General features: G+C 51.2%; 1 protein-coding gene across 11 annotated transcripts in view; it reads right to left on the bottom strand.

Annotated features, from left to right (window-relative positions):
- Positions 1–21,069, bottom strand: part of VPS8 (VPS8 subunit of CORVET complex) — a 191,689-nt gene that overhangs the window by 108,962 nt on the left and 61,658 nt on the right. For all 11 annotated transcript variants that reach the window (XM_078154678.1, XM_078154687.1, XM_078154685.1 and 8 more), the window contains exons 18-22: positions 20,563–20,598; positions 19,795–19,885; positions 19,450–19,496; positions 17,594–17,683; positions 5,533–5,579 (exon numbers count right to left, since the gene is read on the bottom strand). In XM_078154678.1, the coding sequence (XP_078010804.1) occupies positions 5,533–5,579; positions 17,594–17,683; positions 19,450–19,496; positions 19,795–19,885; positions 20,563–20,598 (311 nt within the window). The remainder of the gene's footprint in view (positions 1–5,532; positions 5,580–17,593; positions 17,684–19,449; positions 19,497–19,794; positions 19,886–20,562; positions 20,599–21,069) is intronic.

Below are 21,069 nucleotides of genomic sequence, written 5' to 3'. Positions count from 1 at the left end.
TAGTCAGCTTCCTCCAGGAAGCCCTCCTGACTCCCCCAGATGATTCACTCTGCCTCTATTTATCAGTGTACTCATTCCTCCTTGAGCACTGAGATTATTTGCCTTTTGTCTTTGTTTTCCCAGAGCCCAGCAGGTACTGGGCCCACTGGAGGTGCTTAATAAATGCTTTTTGAATATGCCTATCTGTGAGCATAAAAGTCCCACTGTTTTGGGACTCAGCCTGTGACCTCATGGGCCTTCCCTTTGCCAATGCAGGCGGGGATCTGCTCGTCAGCTGGCAGCCTTGGGGAGCTGCAGGGGTCCCCCGGTCTGTATGGGTCTAAGGTAGGCCTTGCACACCCTCTCCACTATCCTATGCCGTTCCTCTGAATAAATGAAAGTCGCCATCCTTGGGGGAAAAATCCAGTCGTTTTTCCTGAGACACACCAGGAGGATTTTGGAATTCACTCTTCTTTTGCTTCACACTTAAAGGAGAACTTTCCCTGCTAGTTTATTTTTTAACCAAAATGTTCTCGGCCCATCGGCCCTCAACACACCCTGGGAGGTGAGGCGCCTGAGGGGGCGGGGGCTCTGAGAAAAACCCAAAGGGTAATGAGGGGCCAGGAATTTCAGGGGAGGCTGGACTGGTTCTCTCTGGGGCTGGGAAGCATGCGGCAAAAAAATGAGCTGGGGAAGCTAATGACATCCTTTAGCAGCGAGCATAAAGCCCGCAGGAGGGGACTGAAACAGGAGGCGAGATTCAGAAAACAGAGGAAACAAGGTGGCCTAGAAATTGCCTTTGTGAGAAACAAAAGCCTACTGGGGTGGCAAAGACAAAGAGGGGGCCTGGGCTCCAGCATTAAATGCTACGGCAAATGAGAGAGGGAAGAAAGAGTACAAGTCATTCCCAGGCACCTTTGTCCCTCATTCTCAGTGTGTTGGAAAACACCGAGGGCTAAAAAAGCAGCCACCGCCACCACCACCAACCCCCCCTCTGAGATCCCACTGCCCAAGCCTGGGCCTCTGGCGCCAGGCAGAGCAGACCCGACCACGCACGTCTGCCCTCAGGCTGGCGCACCAGACAATCAGACCCAAACCCTGCGGGCTTTGGCAGAGACTGTCTTTCTGAGGACCTCTGCCCTCTTTGCTAAGCCTCATTCTACTCAATCTCTCTGTCAGAGAGATTTCAACACTCACAAACTCACAAAATTAGGGACTGAGAAGGAAATGGCCAAGTTCAAGCCAAGTGTACGTTACTTCTACACAAATTAGCAAAGCTCTGGAAAGAAGCCATTTGGGCATTGTTCATTAATTAGGCTAGAAGATACTCGTGTACAGAGTCTGAGATTTATCCTGAGGAAGACACAAAGTTCAGAAAAGACACAAGAGAAGCCCTCCTGCAGCTTGCAGTCTAGAAAGGGGTTAAGATATAAAAGAAGAGGGGGCAGCTAGGTGGCACAGTGGATAGAGCACCGGCCCTGAAGTCAGGAGGACCGGAGTTCAAATCCAGCCTCAGACACATAACACTCACAAGCTGTGTGACTCTGGGCAAGTCACGTAACCCCACTTGCCTCACTAAAGAAAAAAAATAAATAAAAAAGATATAAAGGAAGAGAATCACAATACACAAGAGCATTCACTAAGCTCAACAGAGAGGAATCAACACGCTGTGTGAGGTCTCGTGCAAGAGGCAGAATTTTAAGCTGACTTGGAAGAACAAAGAGGAAAAATAAAAACCATCCTGAGGTTTCACCTTGAACCCAACAAATCAGCAAAGATAACAAAAGACAGGATAGTCAATGTTGGAGAGATGTGGGAAGACCACTGGTATACTGTTGGTGGAGCTGTGAATCAGCACAAAAAATGTGGAATATTATGCAAATAAAGTTAGTACAATGTCTGTCCCCTTTGGCCCAGAGATTCCACTTACAGGGCTTATACCCCAAGAAGGCAAGTCCCCACACACCCCAAAATATTTATAGCAGCACTTCTGGGGGCAACAAAGAACCAGAAATAACGCGGATGCCTACTGACTGGATAACGTGATCGTGTGTAAGTAGTGAGCACGAAGAAAACAGAGAAGCTGGGAAAGAGTTGCGTGATCTGATGCTGAGGAAGCAAAAGAGACATTACACACGGTGACTCTAATGACATAAATGGAAAGAATGACCACCACCAAATGACCGAAAGGGAAAGTTACCAGCCAGACCCCAGAGCTGCTTAGGGAAGCACCTGCCCCTCCCCTCCACCGACCCATCCTTGGCAAGAGCAGGAGGTGAACAGGAGAACACTGCACAAGTTTTCTCACTTTTTCAGGATATTGATTGGTTTTTCTCTTCCTACTTTTCTTATTAAAAGATATTCTTTGTTCTATAGGATGGCTCTATGGGAACCAGGGGGGAGAGGGGGGACGGGAGGGAAGGGAGGGACACATGGGACATGTGGGTGATGTTAAAAGATACCAATAAAATTGATTTTTAAAAGATGAGGGGGAATTCACTAGGCCATGAAGGGGAGGAAGGGCATTCCAGGCACTGAAACAGTGTGAGCAAAGGTGTGGAGGTGGGAATGTATGTTCAAAAGACAGGGTGGAGCACAGAGTGCAGAGCTGGAGGGGAGTAAAACGAGATAAGCCTGGAAAGGAGGGTGCTAGGAGGGACCCTGATGAACGCCCATCAAAGGAGCTTCATATTCATGTGGGTAACCAAGGATGAATTTTAGCACAGGAGTGTAACCGACGAGATCTCTGGCTCTACCACTTACATTCACCAAGGAAGCAGAAGTATTCCGGGGCCTGACGCGGCTGCCCTCTTAATACTGAGAAGCACACCTGCTGCTCAGTCGTTTCGCTTGTGTCTGACTCTGCGGGCCCCATGTGGGGTCTTTTTGGGTAGAGATACTGAAATGGTTTGTCATTTCTTCCTCCAGCTTATTTTACAGATAAGGAAACTGAGGCAAACAGGGTGAAGTGACTTGCCCAGCGTCCCACAGCTAGTAAGTAAGGCCAGATCTGAACTCGGGGAGAGGAGTCTTACTGACTCCAGGCCTGGCACTCTATGCAGTCTGGCGCCACCTAGCTGCCCCGAGAAGCATGAACTCATGCCCCCTCCCATTCCTCACACCAACTTCCAAATCCATGCTGGTTTCACAAAAGCCAAAGAGGTTATGCAGGTGTTTCCTTTGCACTTGCAGCAGAAAGGCTCAGGTGAGGATGAAACGGTCAATATGAGGACGAAAAGGGAAACAGGAGAGAGAAGAAACTTATCACCAGCCAAGTTCCAGAGGTCTCCACTCATTAAAATGACTAATTCTGAACCCCGCCCCCCAGGCCACCCATGTTAGGAAGGCAGCGGCAGCAGCCCGGGCTGGGGCCTGGACACCTTCGGTGCAGGCTCGCGTTCGACAGGAGCCTCTGGAATGGGGAGCTCTCATGCAGCAGTGGGCGGTCTGCAGCTGCCTCCGCCTGGCTTCTCTTAGACGCTGTTGTGGGGCAGGGGCTACGTCTATATGTGTCTAGCTTTTAAAAAAACATGCAGAACTGTGTTTACTCATATTGATTATGGGTTAGGTGAACTCGTCTGTGGCTCTGAGCCCAAGGTTCTATATTTAAAAGGCTAAATCATTAAATTCTCTGTAGAAAGCCCTGAGGCATTTTCTCTTCTAAGCTAACAACCCCCAGCCCCTAGTACCCTTAATAGAAATATGTCTTTGTACTGTCCTTTAAAAAAAGAAAAGGAGAAAGGAAAGAAGAGAAAGAAAGAAAGAAAGAAAGAGGAAGGAAGGAAGGAAGGAAGGAAGGAAGGAAGGAAGGAAGGAAGGAAGAAGGAAGGAAGGAAGGAAGGAAGGAAGGGAGGGAGGGAGGAGGAGGGAGGAGGGAGGAAGAAGGAAGAAGAAGGAAAGAGAGAAAGAAAGAAAGAAAGAAAGAAAGGAAGGAAGGAAGGAAGGAAGAAAAAGAGAGAATGAAAGACAGAAAGAGAGAGAAGTGGGAGGAGAAGGAGACTGAACGGAATTTTTGGAACTAGGCAAAATTATGAAAATAAAGAACATGTCTTTAAAACAAAATGTCTCATTACCCTGTCCCAAAGCTGGTTCATGTAAAGAATTTAATTCAAAAGTTTCAATAGATGGGTATCTATGAAGAACTGCTTTTCATGTCCACATGAAAACAAATGTTTTCCTTCCCCTAAGGGGCTCATGATAGAAAGGAGGATTATAGACACATGTGTGTGCACATACACAGGCATGCGCACGCACACACACACAAAATAGATTTTAATATTTTGGCTCTATAGCCAAAAGGAAATGTGTAAGAAGTGAAAAAGAGAAGAGAGAGGTGGATAGTTAAACCCAAGAGGTCTCCTGCTTCGTGTCCAGAATTACCGAAGAGGAGAGCAGATGTACAGCTCTGGGAAGGGCTGGGCAGCTTTGTCCTTCATCCCCCAAGGAGCCCTGCGTTCTTCTGCCCACCAATGGGCCAGAGCCGATGACGGTGGGCAGGGATGGGGTGGGGGCTGAGAACCTTCAGACTGTGCTCACCTATGATGTAAGCTCCCCAGCAGTCTCTGCCTTTTCTCAGATTATCTGCACTCTCTACCTGTTTGCATGTGCCCTCCTGCCTTAGACTGTGAGCTCCTTGAGGGCAGGGACAATTTTTTGCCTTTCTTTGTGCCCTCAGCATTCAGCACACTGCCCAGCATGCAGTAAACGCTTAATAAATACTCACTGACTTACAGACGGTTTAGAAAGTATTATCTGATAAAGGTGAAAAGGAAAACGTGCTCACCGGCCGGCTCGGGGACAGTTACTACACGGCTCAGTCTATGACTTCATGGCATCCTGACGCAGTGCAGGGAAGGCCATTTCAGGTCATTTACAGAGAGAACGTGAAGGAATGGGGCAGGGGGTGTCCTACCATCTGTAGCCAATACTCGAGCTCAAGCCTTCTGCCCTGGGATTCAGAAAGGACTCCGTCCAGGGTTTCCGGCCGGTGAGAACACTCTCCCCCACACCCTTAAATGCCCTTGTGTCTGCTCTATACACATTTTAGATAGACCAATCTGTGTGGGAGCTGTTGCTCAGAGGAGACTGTAAGCCTCTGGGGGGCAGGGACTGGTGCTATAAATAGGTGAAGTCCCAGCCCTGAGCACTGGGCCTGCCACATATGTGGAGGATGCTGCAGGGCACGTAGGAAGGACCACGACCCAGGTGGAGGAAGGTGGAGCCTTCCTAAGCGGCATCCAGCGGACTCGTTCTAATTAGATTCCATGACAAAATGACAGGCTTTGTCCTAGAGGGAGCTGTCAGAAACTGGCTGTTCATGTTCTATTTGTGAAACATCTCCTTGCTGCTCAGCCTCAAGTCTTGTGCCTGTGGGAGGACCAGAACTGTCTGCTGGGCGCTGGGGTGCTTCGGACGCCCCAGAGGAATGACAACTGGGGCTGGGGTTAATCTGCATTAGCTGAAGGGGCAGAAGTGGGGTAAATTCACCAGAACAGAAGCACGCAAGCAGGCAGAGGCCCTTGCAGAGGTGTACGCGGCCATGCTCTTACCCACCTGCGCTGCAGCCGAAGGCAGTAATCGACAACAACTGGCACCGTGTCCTGTGGAGGGACCAGAAAGAAGGTGTTAGACGGCTGCCTCTGCTTAGGAGACAGACACACCGCCAGATCAGGGCGTCTGAGGAAGCTGCCATCGGCCCACAATTGGCCGGGACCTCCCGTGCCAGCGCTCCCACGTGACCACTAAGGGTGGAGGGGGCACCCTGGTGTGGACACACCATCTGGTGCCCCCTGAAGAAGAGGAGCAGCAGCAGTGGCATGCTACCTGATCCTCCAGCCCTGCAGGAAGCTGCTAGGAGGCAGCTGTGGGCAGGACCCTGGTTGGGGGAGGGCATGAAGACCTGAGTTCAAACCCTGCTTCAGAACCTTACCAGCCCCAGAAGGCTAGGCGAGCTGGGTTCCTCTCTAGACCTCAGTTTCCCCAACTGTACAATGAGGCAGGAACACTCCATGGCCCAAGGTCCCTTCTGATGCCGCATCTAGGATGCCACTCTAATGGCCGGCCAACTCTGCTGGCTGCTGAGAGGGAAGGAGAGGCCCTCGGAGCATGCAGGACCTGAGATATGTTAGAACCGAGGCATCCATGGGCATTATGAGCTACAAGGGGTCTGCCAGAAAGGGGTGTGTGCATGTGTATGTATATGTGTGCATACACATGTGGGTACATACATGTGTGTATTGTACACACATGTGTACATGCCCACCCAGAAACACTGCTGGGGTCACAGGATGACTGGTCACCTCTCCTTAGCCAGGGGAGTGTTTGGGATTGCTCCACTCCCCCTATGGTAACTGCCCTGAAAGCCAGCAGAGGGATTCACACTCGGGACACGTGTCTTATCCCAACAGGCATTGTTGTATCCCCATTGTACAGATAAGAAAACTGAGGCTCCTTGAGGTTAAAGGCTTGCTTGCCCCCATCCCATGTTTCTCCTGACTCCACCAGGCTAAACTTCTGTGACCTCCAAGAAGCCTCCAGTCCTGTTGATGCAGGGTGGAGGACCAGCATTCTGAAGCCACTCATCTTCACACTGGGCTTCACTGGCGCTTCCCGAGGTTGGCCAGGGTCCACAGGGAGCCCCAGGGGACGGCTCCCCCTCCAGGCCACTTCTCTCGCTCTGTGCTCTACCACATTCCACAAGTCCCTCCAACCTTCATCCACGTCCCATCCAACCAAGCAAGCATTATTAAACCACCTGCTGGGCTCTAGGAGGCACATCCCCAAGTCTATGCCCTCTGGGAGCTTATGTTCTACCAGGGATGCCTGTTCACAGAGAAGTAAATTCAGGCATGCGCAGTACACTGTGACTGGGAATGGGGGAACGGAACACTAACCACTGGGAGTACAGCAATCAGGAGGGGCCCGTGGAAGGAGGTGGTCCTCCGGCTGAGCCCTGCCGGGATCCAGAGGCTCCCGGAAAGGAGAGCATTCCAGCAGGGGGACACACGAAGTCCATGCAGAGCCACAGATGAGGACATCGAGGTAGCCGGGAAGAGCCCCAAGGCAGTGTGGCTGGACTGCAGAGTACAGCAAGGGGGGGTGTGGGCCACCAGGCCACAGTCCCATCAGGAAGGGCCTTAAACGACACACGGAGGAGTCTATGACTGATCGTTAAAGACAAGAGGACTCAGCAATGCAAGGGTCTAAGACAACTTCAAGAGACTCATGATGGGCAATGCTTCCACATCCAAAGAGCTGCGGAGTCTGAATGCAGGTCAAAGCTGACTATCTGCTCGCTCTCTTTTTTGTCTGTTTCTTCTTTCTTGTGATTTCTCCCATTAGCTGTAATTCTTTACAGCATGACTAATGTGACAATATGTTTAATATGAATGTACATGTATAGCCTGTATCAGATTGCCAGCCTTCTTGGGGAGGGGGAGAAAATTTAGAAATCAAAATCTCATGGAAGTGGGGCAGCTAGGTGGTGCAGTAGATAGAGCTCCAGCCTTGGAGTCAGGAGGACCTGGGTTCAAATCTGGCCTCTGACACTTACTAACTATGTGACCCTGGGCAAGTCACTTAACCCTGCTTGCCTCACCAAAAGGCCAAAAAAAACCCTAAACCTTATGGAAGTGAATGTTGAAAACTAAAAATAAACAAATGAACAAATAAGTGAATGAATGAATGAATAAATAAATAAATAATAAAAGACAAGAAGGAGTCACTGAAGGTTTCTGAGGAGAAGAGTGCCGGCTCACCTCTGCCTGCTAGGAATATCAGGTTAACAGCCAGAGGGAGGATGGATGGGGATGCAGGGAGCCACCTGATTGGGCAGTGAGGGCTGGAATGAGGTTACTCAGAGCACGAGGGAAAGAAGGGGGGGTATAGCAGACGCTGAGGGGGATGGGGGACTGATAACTGGGCGCCATGTGCGGGAAGGCAAAGTCCTGAGAATGGCTGCAGTGGCCTCTGCCCATGTAGGTCACTGAGGAAGAGCGATGACTTTTGGGGGAGAGATGATGGGTTCTGTTTGGATCTGCTGACTCTGGGAGGCCCAGGGACCGTTCCAAGGGCTGGGGTTACAGAGACACCTTGAATCCAAGACCAGGGCTCAGCAAAGGCAGAAGGGCAACTGGACACATAGCTCCGGAGTCATTCCATGGAGTGGTTCACAGAAGCCTTGAAGTCAGCCAGTCCATGAGCACTGATTAAATGCCTGCTATGTGCCAGGCAATGTGCCCAGGGAGAGGGATAGAGAAAAGGGCAAAAACAATCCCTGCCTGGGCATCTAGGTAGCACAGGAGATAGAGCACTGGCCCTGGATTCAGGAGGACCTGAGTTCAAATCCGGCCTCAGACACATAACACTTACTAGCTGTGTGACCTGGGCAAGTCACTTAACCCCATTGCCTACCCCCCCCCCAAAAATACCTGCCCTCAAGAAGCTCACAGTCCAATGTGGGACAGCCAAGTGACAGAGATGGGGAAGAGGGGAGGAGGAACTCCAGGCAAACGGTCGCCATGTTTTCTAATCAGTAGGAGGCCAGGCTCTCAGCTGAGAAGGTGGGGGGATGCAGGTGTTTAAGGAGAGATGAGAATCTCAATGGGAATGCTGCTGAAAGCAGGACAGGGAACGGGTCAGGGAGGAAGACAACGGCCGCCTGGCCTGCAGTGGGGGCCCAGCCTCCATTAGAGGACACGCATTTGCACTGGACTCAGTCGGCCAATTTGGTGATTTTCTCCAGCTCTGTTCAGCAGCACAAAGAGCAGGGCAGGGGGATGCTGGGTATGACATCAGGCTGGGGTTGGTGAGAGTACAACAGGCCAAGGGGTTCAAGGAGAGAGGACAGTATGAAACTGAGCTGGTTCAGCAGGAAGGAGGAAAGTGCGGCCACATGCCGTCTGCTGACCTAAAGGAAAGGACCAGCGATCGTGGGAGCAGCAAGAAGAGGGCCTTTGGGAAAGATGGATGATAAGAGAGGCAGGTCAGATGAAGGAATGTCAGAGCTTGTGGCCAGAGAAGAGTATGACCAGAGCCCTTGTGGGAGCAGGGAATGAGAGGACTGAAGAGCATGTCTGCAGAAGGGGATGGTCACCTGTGTTCAATGCTACAAAGAAGGAGAGAAGACAGGGAACTGAGGAAGGTCCACAACACAGTTCTCCAAAGGATGCTGCCCAACCAGCAGCAACCAGGCTTCATTTCCCTGCCCCCCCCATCTTTGTCTGGTTAGAAAAAGGGAGATGGATTTGATTTTCATGCTTTGACTTGGTTCAATCGCACAGGATTTCCCATTTTCTTGTGTATATTGCAGCATCCATAAACTTTGCTCGGGGCTTAGGGGTAAAGGGTAGAGAAATGCCAGTGTGAGTACACAAGGATGAGGGCAGAGAGAAAGATGTTCCAAATAATAAAACAAACACACTCAGACTCCCACCAGCTCAGGGAAATTTGTTCCAATCCCACCCAGAGGATGGGGATGAGTCTGAATGATCTGGCGCCCACTCCAATCCTAGTTTATGGTAGAGAATTCTACAGGACCCCAAGCTGGCCAATGACAATAGACTTGTGTCTGATGCGCTGTGGTTTTCAGACCTTCCTGCTGCATCGTCATGGAAGCCCTCTGAGACAGGCACGGAAGGCGGTGGGAAAAGTGTTATGAGAGATGAAGAATCCAAGGTTCAGGAAGGTCACAGAGGTCATACAGCTAGAACCTCCCAGACCACCAGCATTCTGAGAAGTTCCTACCATGTGCGAAGCACTAGGCTACAGAAGCACAAAAGAAGCCTCCTCGTTTCTGAAGGACATTGAGTTCTACTGGGAAACAACACACATACATATGAATAAATCCAGAGTACACAAAGCATGTAAAAGCAGAGTAATCTATCAGGGCACCCCAGGCGGGTGGACCAGGAAAGGCTTGTGCCGGAAGGAGGAGGCTTTGGTGCTGCTCTGTGAAGTCTCGAAGAGGCTTTGGGCAGCAGGGCGGGCATCCCGGGCACGAGGCCAGGTGGTACAAAGGCACGTGGCAAGGAAAGGAATCATGTGGATAAGGAACAGTGGCCGGGTCAGTTTGGCTGTGACAGCATAAAGGTGCAATGTGTGATGGACTAGGAAGGGTGGTTTGGAGATGTATTATGAGAGTTTTAAATGCCAAACAGACATTGGTGTTTTATTCTAGGGGCCACGGGGGGCTGTGGGCATGACAGGGTCCAATCTGTCAATCCAGTAGCTGTGTGGAGGGTGGATTGGAGGTGATGGGGGGAGAAGGGAGATGAAGCTGCATGGTGGAGAGAAGGGGAAGGATGCAGGAGATGCCCTGGAGATACCATCAACCGCACCTGCACCTGCCTGGGGAGGGCGGCATGAGGGAGCCTGAAGGGTCAAGGATGACTAAGGCTACGCACCCGGGAGACTGCACGCACGGCAGGAAGGCTTGGACTGTGGAGCAGATTCCATTTTAGACTGGCTGAGTTTGTTCAGGGTTGGCACTCGGAAGAGAGATGCTCCCTCCTACAGATGATGACGGGATCTCCCATGGAGGGGGCAGAGAGAAAGAAAGGTTGGGGGCCCCCGGCCCGCTGTCCACACGCAGTTAGGAAAGGGTGTAGGGACGACGGGCCAGCCAAGGCCAGCGCCCTCTCCGCCACCATGGAGGTCCAGACTTGTGACTGCCGCTGTGCAGGGAACTCCCAGTGTGGAGACACCTCTAATACTTACGGTATCAGAGAAGCGCTTGAGCCCAGGGGACTCTGTAACTTTGCCCATGGGTACACAGCCAACAGGTATTAGGGGTAGACTCGAACCCAGGTCTTTCTGACTCGGTGGCCAGCCCTCTTTCAACAATACATATACACTAAGATATTTATAGCCGCAGTCTTTGGGACAGCAAAGAACTGGATGGCCACCAATTGCGGGGATGGCTACAAACTGTGGCACATAAGCCTCCATAATGGAACCTTTCCATGCTGTAAGAAATGGTGTGTGATGACTACAGAGAAGCATGGAAAGATCTACAGCAAGAGATGCAAAGGAAGTCAGCAGGACCAAGGAAACCACACAGGGCGACAGCCCTGGGATGGAAAGAACAGTCACACACAAGAAGTTCAAAGGGAATAATAACAAGTGACCAAGCTCAACCACGCCTCCAACGAAGGAGGAGCGGCGAGGGGGGGCGTCCCACGCGCCTCAGCTTTGAAGGCTTTTCAACCTACCAATCAGCTGTGCAGACGGCTTTTCTCTTTAAAAAATGCTATTTGTTACATGGGAAGGTGCTCTGGGAGGGAGGAGAGGGACACAACGACGATGTAAGAAACAGAAGACATCCATGACAACTTATTTTTAAAAAGCTAAATATCAACTGAGATACTGAAAAAGACACACTATTTGAAAGGAAAGACTGGTCTGTTGGACGTTCCTAAATAACTCTGACTTTCTCGGGAGATTCAGCATCCCTCCTGGGTGTAAATGCTCAATTCCAGACTTGGGTTTGCCAAGGCTTCCTTCTTAGCTTTCCCTTCCTGTTCTGTCCCGACCTCCCCCCCACCCCCATGCTCTTTGGCCTGGAGGCCGGTTGGAAGCATTCCTAAATCACACCACCTGCCTGGATTCTCAACCTCCAGGAGCTATTAGGCCCCACCCAACCAACCAAATCAGAAATCAGGGGTTAAACAAAGTGAAGCCAAAGAAGATTCCTGGAGGGAAGGGGCTGTTTACTTTCTGGATTTGCCTTTCAGCACCTGAAAGTGCCAGGAATTAATAAATGCTTGGTGAATTGAGGTGAATTTCTTCACACGCTTCAAAAGCAATTACTTCGCATAATTAGAAACATGCTAAGCAACACTTGATGTAACTATGGATACTTTTCTTAGTTACCTAGAGCTTAGATGATGAGAAATAGCTCAAACAGACTTTTTGGTTTCCCGAGGCTTAAAGAAAAAAGAGAAATTGGTCTCTGATGTCTAATGGAAGCAGAAAAGCTGTGCAAAGAGGACATGAGGTTTAAGGTCCAGAGGCCTGGGGCCAAGCACACCAGTGACCCTCATGGAAGATGAGGCTGGCAGATCCGAGGGGAGGCCCTCAGCCTGAGGGTCCCCGCCTCTGCCTTTTGCCTCATCAGCGGACCAGAATGAGAACTGTGGGAGCAGAGATGCATAGATGTCTGAGCTTTCTGGAGGAAAGCGATCAATATTCCTTTTATATTTATCCAAAGAGTAGACATGGTGAACAGAAACTGTAGGTTTAAACACTCTTACTGGCATTCTTTGTAGAAGTGCCCTGCCTCCTCCTGGAATGCCTGGGAGACCCAGAAACCACCTTTTCCAAGTTCTCAGGAAGAACCCAAGAGAGTGCGATGGAAAGCCAGGCCCTCCCCTCCTTCCACACCTGCTCAATCTCTGCTGCCAGGGCCTCGGATGGTGCTCCCACTTCCGCCTTCTTACCCCTCTGGCGCCTGCCTGCCTAGCACACACAGCCCAGTTGCAGGCACCGAGCCCCTTGGAAACCATTTCTCCCAGGAAGGTGTTAACTAAAACAGGAAGCATTTTTTAAAATCCCAAAAGACCTTAAACCGTTAATTGACCAACTCAGGGACAGGTTTAGATTTCAGTAGAGTTCTCAGTCCCTCAGGAATAATTAATCAGGCTACTTGGCTTCCCCCCACGCATCATTCTCTCTCCTCTTCCTTCCTCCACCTTGAGTCTCCCCCTTTGCTGGTTCCTTCCTTGCTGCCTAAACACTAAAAAAACCTTGGCTTAACTCTGCCATCCCCCTCAGGAGAACGGCCAGTTTCTTTTCTTGCTTTTATTTCATTACCAAGCTCCTGCAAAGAAGCTTCCACCTTCACTGCCTTCATTTCTCTACGTTACACTCACTGCTCAGCTCCTCACAGGGTGGCCCTGAGACTGTCCTCCCAAGGTCACCAATGACCAGTTAACGGCTAAGCCCCGAAGCCCTTCCCTGACCGGTTTGAGCATCCATTCTAGCTTTTACCATTTCTGCCTCCTCTGTCCAGTCTCTAACCCCAGGCCCCCTGGCTCTGTCGCGGGGGGGCCCTCTTTCCTTTTCTCTGTTTTCTTCCTTGGTGACTTCATTTGCTCCCATGAGTTCTGGTACTGTCTCTATTTGGATGACTTCCAAATCCAGTTCTCCCTTCACAAATCACAGCCTTAATCCTGGGATTTGATCTCCAAGGGGTCCATGAACTGGGAGGGGAAAAAACTACATGTCTACCCCAATATGGTTTCTTCCCTTTTTCTTCCGGCTTATTTTATATTATGCATTTAAGAACGCCCTCATGGGAAGGGCTGCTCTGGCTTCACCAGTCTGCTGCCCGGATGCACAGCCCTTGGCCGACTCTTTCCCCTGGCCTCCAGCCCTGGGTCTCCAAATGTCTCCTGGTCCTTTTGGATCTGTCCTTTGACCCTGGGCTTCTGTTGAGGGCAGCACCATCTACCTGGTGAGCCGGGCTCTGCCCCTCCCACCAATCCCTAGCCCTTCACTTTCTCTTGCCCTCCAGATCACATTGCCAGCTCCTGTCAAACCCACCTCCACAACATGCTCTCTAAGTAATGGCCAAAGTCCCGGCCTCAACATCAAAGCTCCTGGTTTTCACATTACAGCTCTTACATTTACTAGCAATGAGACCTTGGGCAAGTCACTTAAGCTTGGAGGATCCTCAGTTTTTTCATATGTAAATGAGAATAATACTTATGTTGCCAGGGTGTTTGGGCAAAAGCACCTTGCAAACCTTAAAAATGTTTTAATCAATGTGACTTTTACTGTTACATTCACCAGAGGACAGTGGAAAGAGCACTGAATTTGCAGTTAGATGACCCTTTTGAAACCTGCCTCCGCCACATTCTAGGTGACCTTGGACAAGTCATTTAACCTCTCCTTGAGCCTCAGTTTTCTCACCTGTAACACGAGGGAGGCTGAACTAGATGGTCCCTTGGTCACTCCCCGGCCTAAGTCTGAGCACATGATCTTGAGCTTCCACCCCTTCTCCCTGCTCCCAGGACTCCTGCCTCCACTTGAGACTCATCCCCTCTCGGGACTAAACCTCTGGCTTCTAATCGCTTCTCTCTTCAGCTGAGGCTGACCACAGCACACGCTCTTCTGCTCAGGACCTCCAATGCCTCCCTCCCATCTCTGGGATCAAAGAGTAACTCCTGAGCTTGGCCCCGAAGGCCCTGCAGCACCTGGAGGCCCTACCTTTCTAGCATTATTTAACATATCATTTGCATTCTGGACAAGCCGGACAACCTACTGGGTCCTGAACTGATGTGCCAAATGTCCCCCATGCCTGGCATACATCTTCATCTCTGCCCGTGGGGATCTTTCTCTTCCCTCAAGCCTGTCACCACCTTCTCCAGGAAGCCTGCCTGGACCCCCCCAAGTGAAAGGGTTCAAGTTCCCCAGCCTCCTCAAGTTTTCCTGGAGCATGCAGTCTAAATCTGTCTTTGCTCTCATCACGCACAGTCCTGGAGGTACCGTACTGGTACTGGTACGGTACCACCGTACTGGTCTACACAATGTCCCTCCACACATAAGCCCCATGACGGCAGGGGCTGTCCCCACTGAGCACACTGCCTTGCAGACACCAGGAGCCTAGCAAACACTCGCTGCATTTAACCACAAGAGCTCGCCTTCCTTTGTAGCACCAGGTTTTTACAACATCCGCAAAAACTAGACAATGCAGAACCACTGACTACGATCTGGCCCGTCTTCCCCCTCAAGGAGAAGGGTGCTAAAACTGGAAAAGACGGGCTAAAATGAGAACAGAGGGAATTGAAACAAGGTATTTAAGAAGGGAGGAAGACAGCATTAGGCCCTTCAAATGAGTTCAAGTCTGCAGCCAGGGGAGCAGGCATTCCTTCCCAGGATTTCTTTTTCTCCAGCTTTTGTGTTTGTTGGTTGGTTTTTTAGGCAATTGGGGTTAAGTGACTTGCCTAGGGTCACACAGCTAGTACCAGTGTTTGGTCTGAAGCCGCATTTGAACTCAGGTCCTCCTGACTTCAGGGCCAGTGCTCTATCCACTGCGCCGCCTAGCTGCCCCTTCTCCAGCTTTTAAAACCCAGTACTGTCTGTGATTGTGGCCCCCCACAGCCCTCCTCCGTGTGCCAGCCCTGGCAGCCCAGATGAAGGAGAAGAGCCCCACTCCAACATGGGCCGACTCCTCCAGCAGTGACCGAAGGCCTGAGAAGCGCCATCAGCTCGGCCCTGGCCCGGCAAGAAGATCCCACAGCACCATCAGCCCTTGTGTCCAGCCGCTCGGGGTCGTGCCACAGATGGGAATTCGGGCGGACTCTAAGCCAGCTTCTTTCCACGCTCTCTCAACTTGCTCCCCAAGTACAAACCCAGCCTCCCTCGGGCCTTTCTCTCCCCTGATGGGGTGCCTAGAGTGGTGGAATTCCACCACATGTCTCATTCCCTTGTGATTGACAGGGACAAACCAGAGCTGGAGGACGGCCCTGGGCGGGGGAGCTGTCACCAAGATCCCCCCAGTTAAGGAGTGGGCTCGTGGCCGCCTGATCCCACCTACTCCCTAGCCCCGTCTCCTCATCTGTAAGATGAAGGGGCTGGCCCCGGCCAGTGACCACATCCTTTTAGGGTAATTCAAGTATCTTGTTTTAAAAAAACAAAGGCCACAGATGGACAAAAATGGAAATGGCCCCAAACCCAAGGGAAACTGATTACCAATCAATACCCAGGGCAACAACGTTTACTGGAGAACTGGAAGCAAACTTCAGAGAAACGCTCTTCCCACCCCCCAAAGCCGCCATGGCCAGACAAAAGGCTGGGCCAGCGAAGGCCAAGAGCGCCACCTGCGGGGCAACTGTGCCAGAGCCACGCTTCCACTCCCAGCTAACGACCTGCAATGACTTCCTGAAGCAGGGCCTCTCTGCCCTTTCCTGAACTTCTCATCAGCCCTGCAGCATCTTGGGGGACCTCAGGGCTCCTGCGGCATCACTCCCAGAAAGACCCTCAATAGCGTCCCTACAAAGGGCCAAACTGAAGATCTCCAATGATGGGGAGGGAAAGAACAAAGGAAACGCGCATTTATTAAGTACCTACCACGTGCCAGTATGTGCACTGAGAGCTTTACAATGATTGTCTCATTTGATTTTTCGCAACAACTCTGGGAGGTGGGGGCTGTTATTATGCCCATTTTACAGATGAGGAAACTGAGGCAAACAGAGGTGCTGTGACTTGCCCAGGGTCACACAGCTAGTAAGCATCTGAGGCAGGATTTGAACTCAGGAAGATGAGGAGAGAAGGCTCAGAGCAGCCTCTGTGAGAAAGGGAATAAAGAAACAACGAGGGAGGAAGAAAAGGCTTCCTGTGAGGGCCGGTTATGATTAGATAACAAATTCCCAGTAGCCCCGGGGGGGTTGGCTGTTGCTCGGCGGCATTAACAGTCCTGCAGGACATCTGCTGAAGAGCCTGGCCCTGCCAGGCTGCCATTTGCCTGATGCCCCTGGATCCTCCTTCCCTTTCACCTCCTCCAAAGCCCACCTGCTGTCTCCCCACCTGCCCCCTCTCCTGCATTTTCTGTCTTGTCCCAAGGCTAAGCAAGCTGGTCCCGTGAGTGAGGGAGGCCCCTCGAGCCCTCCTCCCTTTTCCTCTGCCTCCGCTGGTAACCTACAGTTGCAGCAGATGGACATGACTGTGCCCTCAACCAGCAAAACCAACAGTTCTGTGGCCCCTCCAGGTCCCGCCATGGCTCCTTCCACGTCCAAGCTGTAACCAGCAGGGTGCCACAAGTCTTTGCCCCAGGATGCTGACGCCATTCCCTCATTCCCCCCAGACTCTGACTTCAGGGTGGGCTCACATTTCTGCAGGGAAGAAGTAAAGCCCACCCCTGCCATTCCCTGGCAGCCTGGGACCCCACGGCCATTGCGCCCTTCTCCCTGGGCAAACCGCCCAGGACTTAGCTGGTGAGGAGCTGTGCTGGGGAGGGGCCGGGGTCAGCAGCAATGGGGGATAGGATCCTCCCTGCCCCTCTGAAAACTGAATTTTCCACACACAAACATTGTCTCTGCATCTCCCCCTGCCAGCAAAGGAGTAAAAGGAAAAGCACCTCAGAGCTCCGCAGAACATCAGGTACAATTCTCAGCATGGCTCTGTTGCCAGGCCCCCCGGTGCTCGGGCCTCCAGGATAACTGACAAGCCTCCCCAACTGCTCCTGGAAACCACTTCTTCTCTCTGCTCTTGAGCAGAAGGGGATCCTGGGAATGGGGGGTCCCCCCCCCAGCCCGCCCCAGCTGCTATCTGGGATGTCCTGAGCCTTCTGCTTAGCAAGCTCTTGAGCTGATCATTCACTGACCTGACCTCCTGCCCCTCCTGAGCACACCCAAAGCTCCAACACCTCCTGGTGCTTCACAAGCATCCTCCCCCAACCCAGTAAAAAGTAATCAATAGCCCACAATATACTGCTCACTTGTTTCCACAGGAAAACCTAAGAATTCACATAAAAAAAATAATAAGACCTAAAAATGTCCTTAAGCAAAAGAATATTTTAAAAAACTAGAATGTGAAGAAGCTGCCCCCAAAATAATTCATACTGAATACTCCCTGAGAAGAGAGACAATGCCAGGTAGAAGCCATTCAAACATACCTGAAAATGCTGCTCCATCACCTGGATTTTACCCTGGTCTGGGCATTTTTTCAAAGCTCGGTCTGCACAGTGGAAGAGGATTTCAACCATCTGGAAAGCAACACCATTAACATCAACCAGCCTTGCCGAGAATGAAACCACAATGTGAACGTCCCATCACCGTCTTCGTCATCACCATGACCATGATCACTACGAGTATCACTGAAATGATGATTTGGGGAGATTACTATCCTCATTCCAAGACCTCAGTCTCTGAAGGCTGAGCTGACCTTCTCCTCTATCCGACCCTACCCAACTTTACAAGGATTCTCTAGTCTAAGGTGAATTCCACCCAATCAAGCTTGGGCAGATAGGCCCTTCTGTCTAGACTGCCCAAAGCTGTCCAAGAGTGACATGATGTCACACAGCCCCTCAGTGGAGTGAGCTCTCTTCTCTTTGTAAAGTCCACCTCTCATTAACTGTGAACCAGTCAGTGCTGACTGCCACCCTCAGGATCACACATCTTCCAAAATGGCATATGAGCCATGAGCCCGCCATGATTGTCTTTGGTCTAACAGAGAGACAGCCAAATGACCATCCTTTTATTAAAATGCCAGCATTATTAACAAAATGATGAAATTACCCAGAAATCGCCTCTGGAACTTTTTTAAAGGCCACATCATCATCATCATCATCTTCATCCCCCTCCTCCTTAAGAGTCTGGTCCCTGGAAGTTCTTGAGCCCTGGTGGGATGACCTCTCTATGAGGGAATCTGTACAAGGGATGGCTGGCTGGACCAGACCACAGGACTTGGAGATCATCTAATCAAGCCTGCATCACTTTGCAAATGAGGAAACTGAGGTTCCCAGGGGTTGTGACTTGCCCAAGGAAGAACACACCGCTCTCTTACAGGTACTGTCTCTCTCACAGGAATGTAAACTGCAGCAGGACAGGGGCTGTGTTCTTTTTCTTTGTAGCCCCAGCACTTAGCGGAGTGCCTGGCACAGAAGGAACAGGAGCCCTTGAATGGAGGGGCTCACATCTGAATCCCGGTCCTCTGATTCCTCAGCTTGCCACCACCCGGGCAGCGGGACAGAGTGGACACAGCCCCAGACCTGGAGGCTGGAGGAGCCTGGTTCAAAGCCTGTGGTGGACATTCCTATCTGTGTGACCCTGGGCCAGTCACTTGATGTCTGCTGCCCCGGCCTGTCTGCCAAAGGAGCCCATGAGGTCGAAGGTCCTTTCCAGCTCTAAACCTAGCATCCTACAATCATCTCAAAACTAGGCACTCACAGAATTCACCCCAGACCAACTGACAATTCTGTTGGGAGGTCTCTGTGACTCTGGGTAACACTGGCTCCTTCTTTGTCTTTCCTGTTATGGGCCTTCTGGTCATTTCATTGGCCATCTGAACCCTCGCCAGAGAGGATGGGGGAGGGGGAAAGATGTCTTTTGTGAACTTTGGCACTGAGCTGGGTGTCGGACTGGATCCGTTTTTCCTGAGTGACAACAGCGTTCCTTTGGAGATCTCCTAGTTCTCCTTCAAGATCGGGGCTCCCTTCCACAAGCCAAGGGTTAGAGAGCAGACAGAATGCGGTGAGAGCTCCCAGAAGGCCAAGGGTCCAAGGGGCAGTGCTCCCCTCTATCAGTTCCACAAAAAATCTGATCTCCTGGGAAGTGGGGAAACTACCATCCACCAAAGGGGTTACTGGTGGGCAAAAGCTGGGGGAGCATTGAAAGTGAGACCTGGAGATGATAAATAGATTTAGATGAAGCACATCCTTCCCATCTATAGTAACTCTGGGGCACTACAGCAGAGCCAGGCTAACGCGGCCTCTCCAATCTGAATGTGCAGACCCATCCGCAGAGAACTCACCCGATCGGCAACAATGGCCTTCCGTTTGCTCGCATCCCCCGACAAGCCTGCAGAGAAACAAAACCCAGGGTGACGTGGAAGCCGGTCCAACCATCCCAGCACGTCAGGAGGGCCAGGGCTCAGTGGGACATCCTGACAGAGACATGCCTTGGAAAAGTAAGCCCAGCAAGCCCCAGGACGGCGGCCCTTTCCTTTTTTGTTTCTAGTAGTCTTTTACTCATTAAATCAATGATTAGAAAAGGGATGTTTTCTTGAACTGTACCTGCCCCCATCTCCTCTCAGAGTGAGCAACCAGAAGGGGCACTCAGAGGGACACCCCAAAAGGAGCCCGCAGGGACAACTCACCAACGACAGCTTTGGCCTTCCCTTCATGGAAAGACCAGGCGAGAGCCAGGGCCTCTGTCAGACACTCTTGCTTCAGGAGATGATCCACTCTCTGCAAGGGAAGAAGGGAAGATGCTGCAGCCCTCTGGGAGATGCCCAGGGTCCGGCCTGTGTTTCCTCTGATATCCCCTACATGGAGATGTGCTGGTACTGAGTGGGCAGAGCCTGTAACTCCTAGTCTTAGAGCTGCCTGGACCACTGAGAGGCCCAGCTCACACTCGCCCCTCAGGCCAGCCTGCTCTCCTTCCCGGCCAGGCTGTGACTCACATTTCTATATTATCTCTGCCTGGGGTCTTTCAGAAACCGCAGCTTACTATTATCACAGGCGATTTCAATCATCCGTGTTTTCTATTCTTAAGTCAATATTTTTTCTAAAGGGCTCACTAGCATAATGGCCACATAAACTTGGTCTACACATGAAAAGACACGAAAATGGGGACTCTCGGCCTCAGCAAACTAAGTTATTTCTTTTTTTTTCTTTTTTTTTTTAGTGTGGCAATTGGGGTTAAGTGACTTGCCCAGAGTCACACAGCTAGGAAGTATTATGTATGTGAGGACGGATTTGAACTCAGGTCCTCCTGACTCCAGGGCCAGTGTTCTATCCACTGCGCCATCTAGCTGCCCCAAAACTAAGTTATTTCTTGCTGGACGGTTTGGCCTGAAGGTTCCGAAAAGACAGAGGATGACGTCACTCTCATTCCGTGTCTTCATCCATCATCTCAGACTCACCTCTCTCCAGCTCCTCAACGTCATCACATAAACAGACTGAAAACAAGAGAAAACAAGGAGCACGTGTCAGACTCCAGATGAGAACTTCCCAAGGGACCCCCATGGTCCAAGTCCCACGGTGTCATGTTCTCCAGGAGTCTATCTCCCAGCACAGCCGGTAAGTCTCCCTGGACAAGGGGGTCAGAGAGCCCCGCAATGACTGGGGAAGAACCCCACAGCTGTGAAGAGGTCGGAACAGGCCTGAGAGGTCATTCAGGCCAAACTCCTCATCTTAGAGATGATGTAAATGACCCCACAGCCAAAGACTCCCCCACCATCCACATTCCACAATCGTCTCTGCAATCTCCCGGCCATTGCCGACCCTTCCCTCCACCCCCATCTCACACACACACACACACACACACACACACACACACACACCACACGCACACACACATGCATACGCGCACACATGCATGAGCACACACACTCACGTGCGCACACGCACACACACACAGTGACAGCACT

The sequence above is a fragment of the Phascolarctos cinereus genome, unplaced genomic scaffold (genome assembly GCF_003287225.1).
Source record: "Phascolarctos cinereus isolate Bilbo 61053 unplaced genomic scaffold, phaCin_HiC Scaffold_5;HRSCAF=322, whole genome shotgun sequence".
Lineage (NCBI taxonomy): Eukaryota > Metazoa > Chordata > Mammalia > Diprotodontia > Phascolarctidae > Phascolarctos > Phascolarctos cinereus.
Note: the sequence above shows the minus strand (reverse complement) of the source record. Positions and strands in the feature narration are given on the sequence as shown.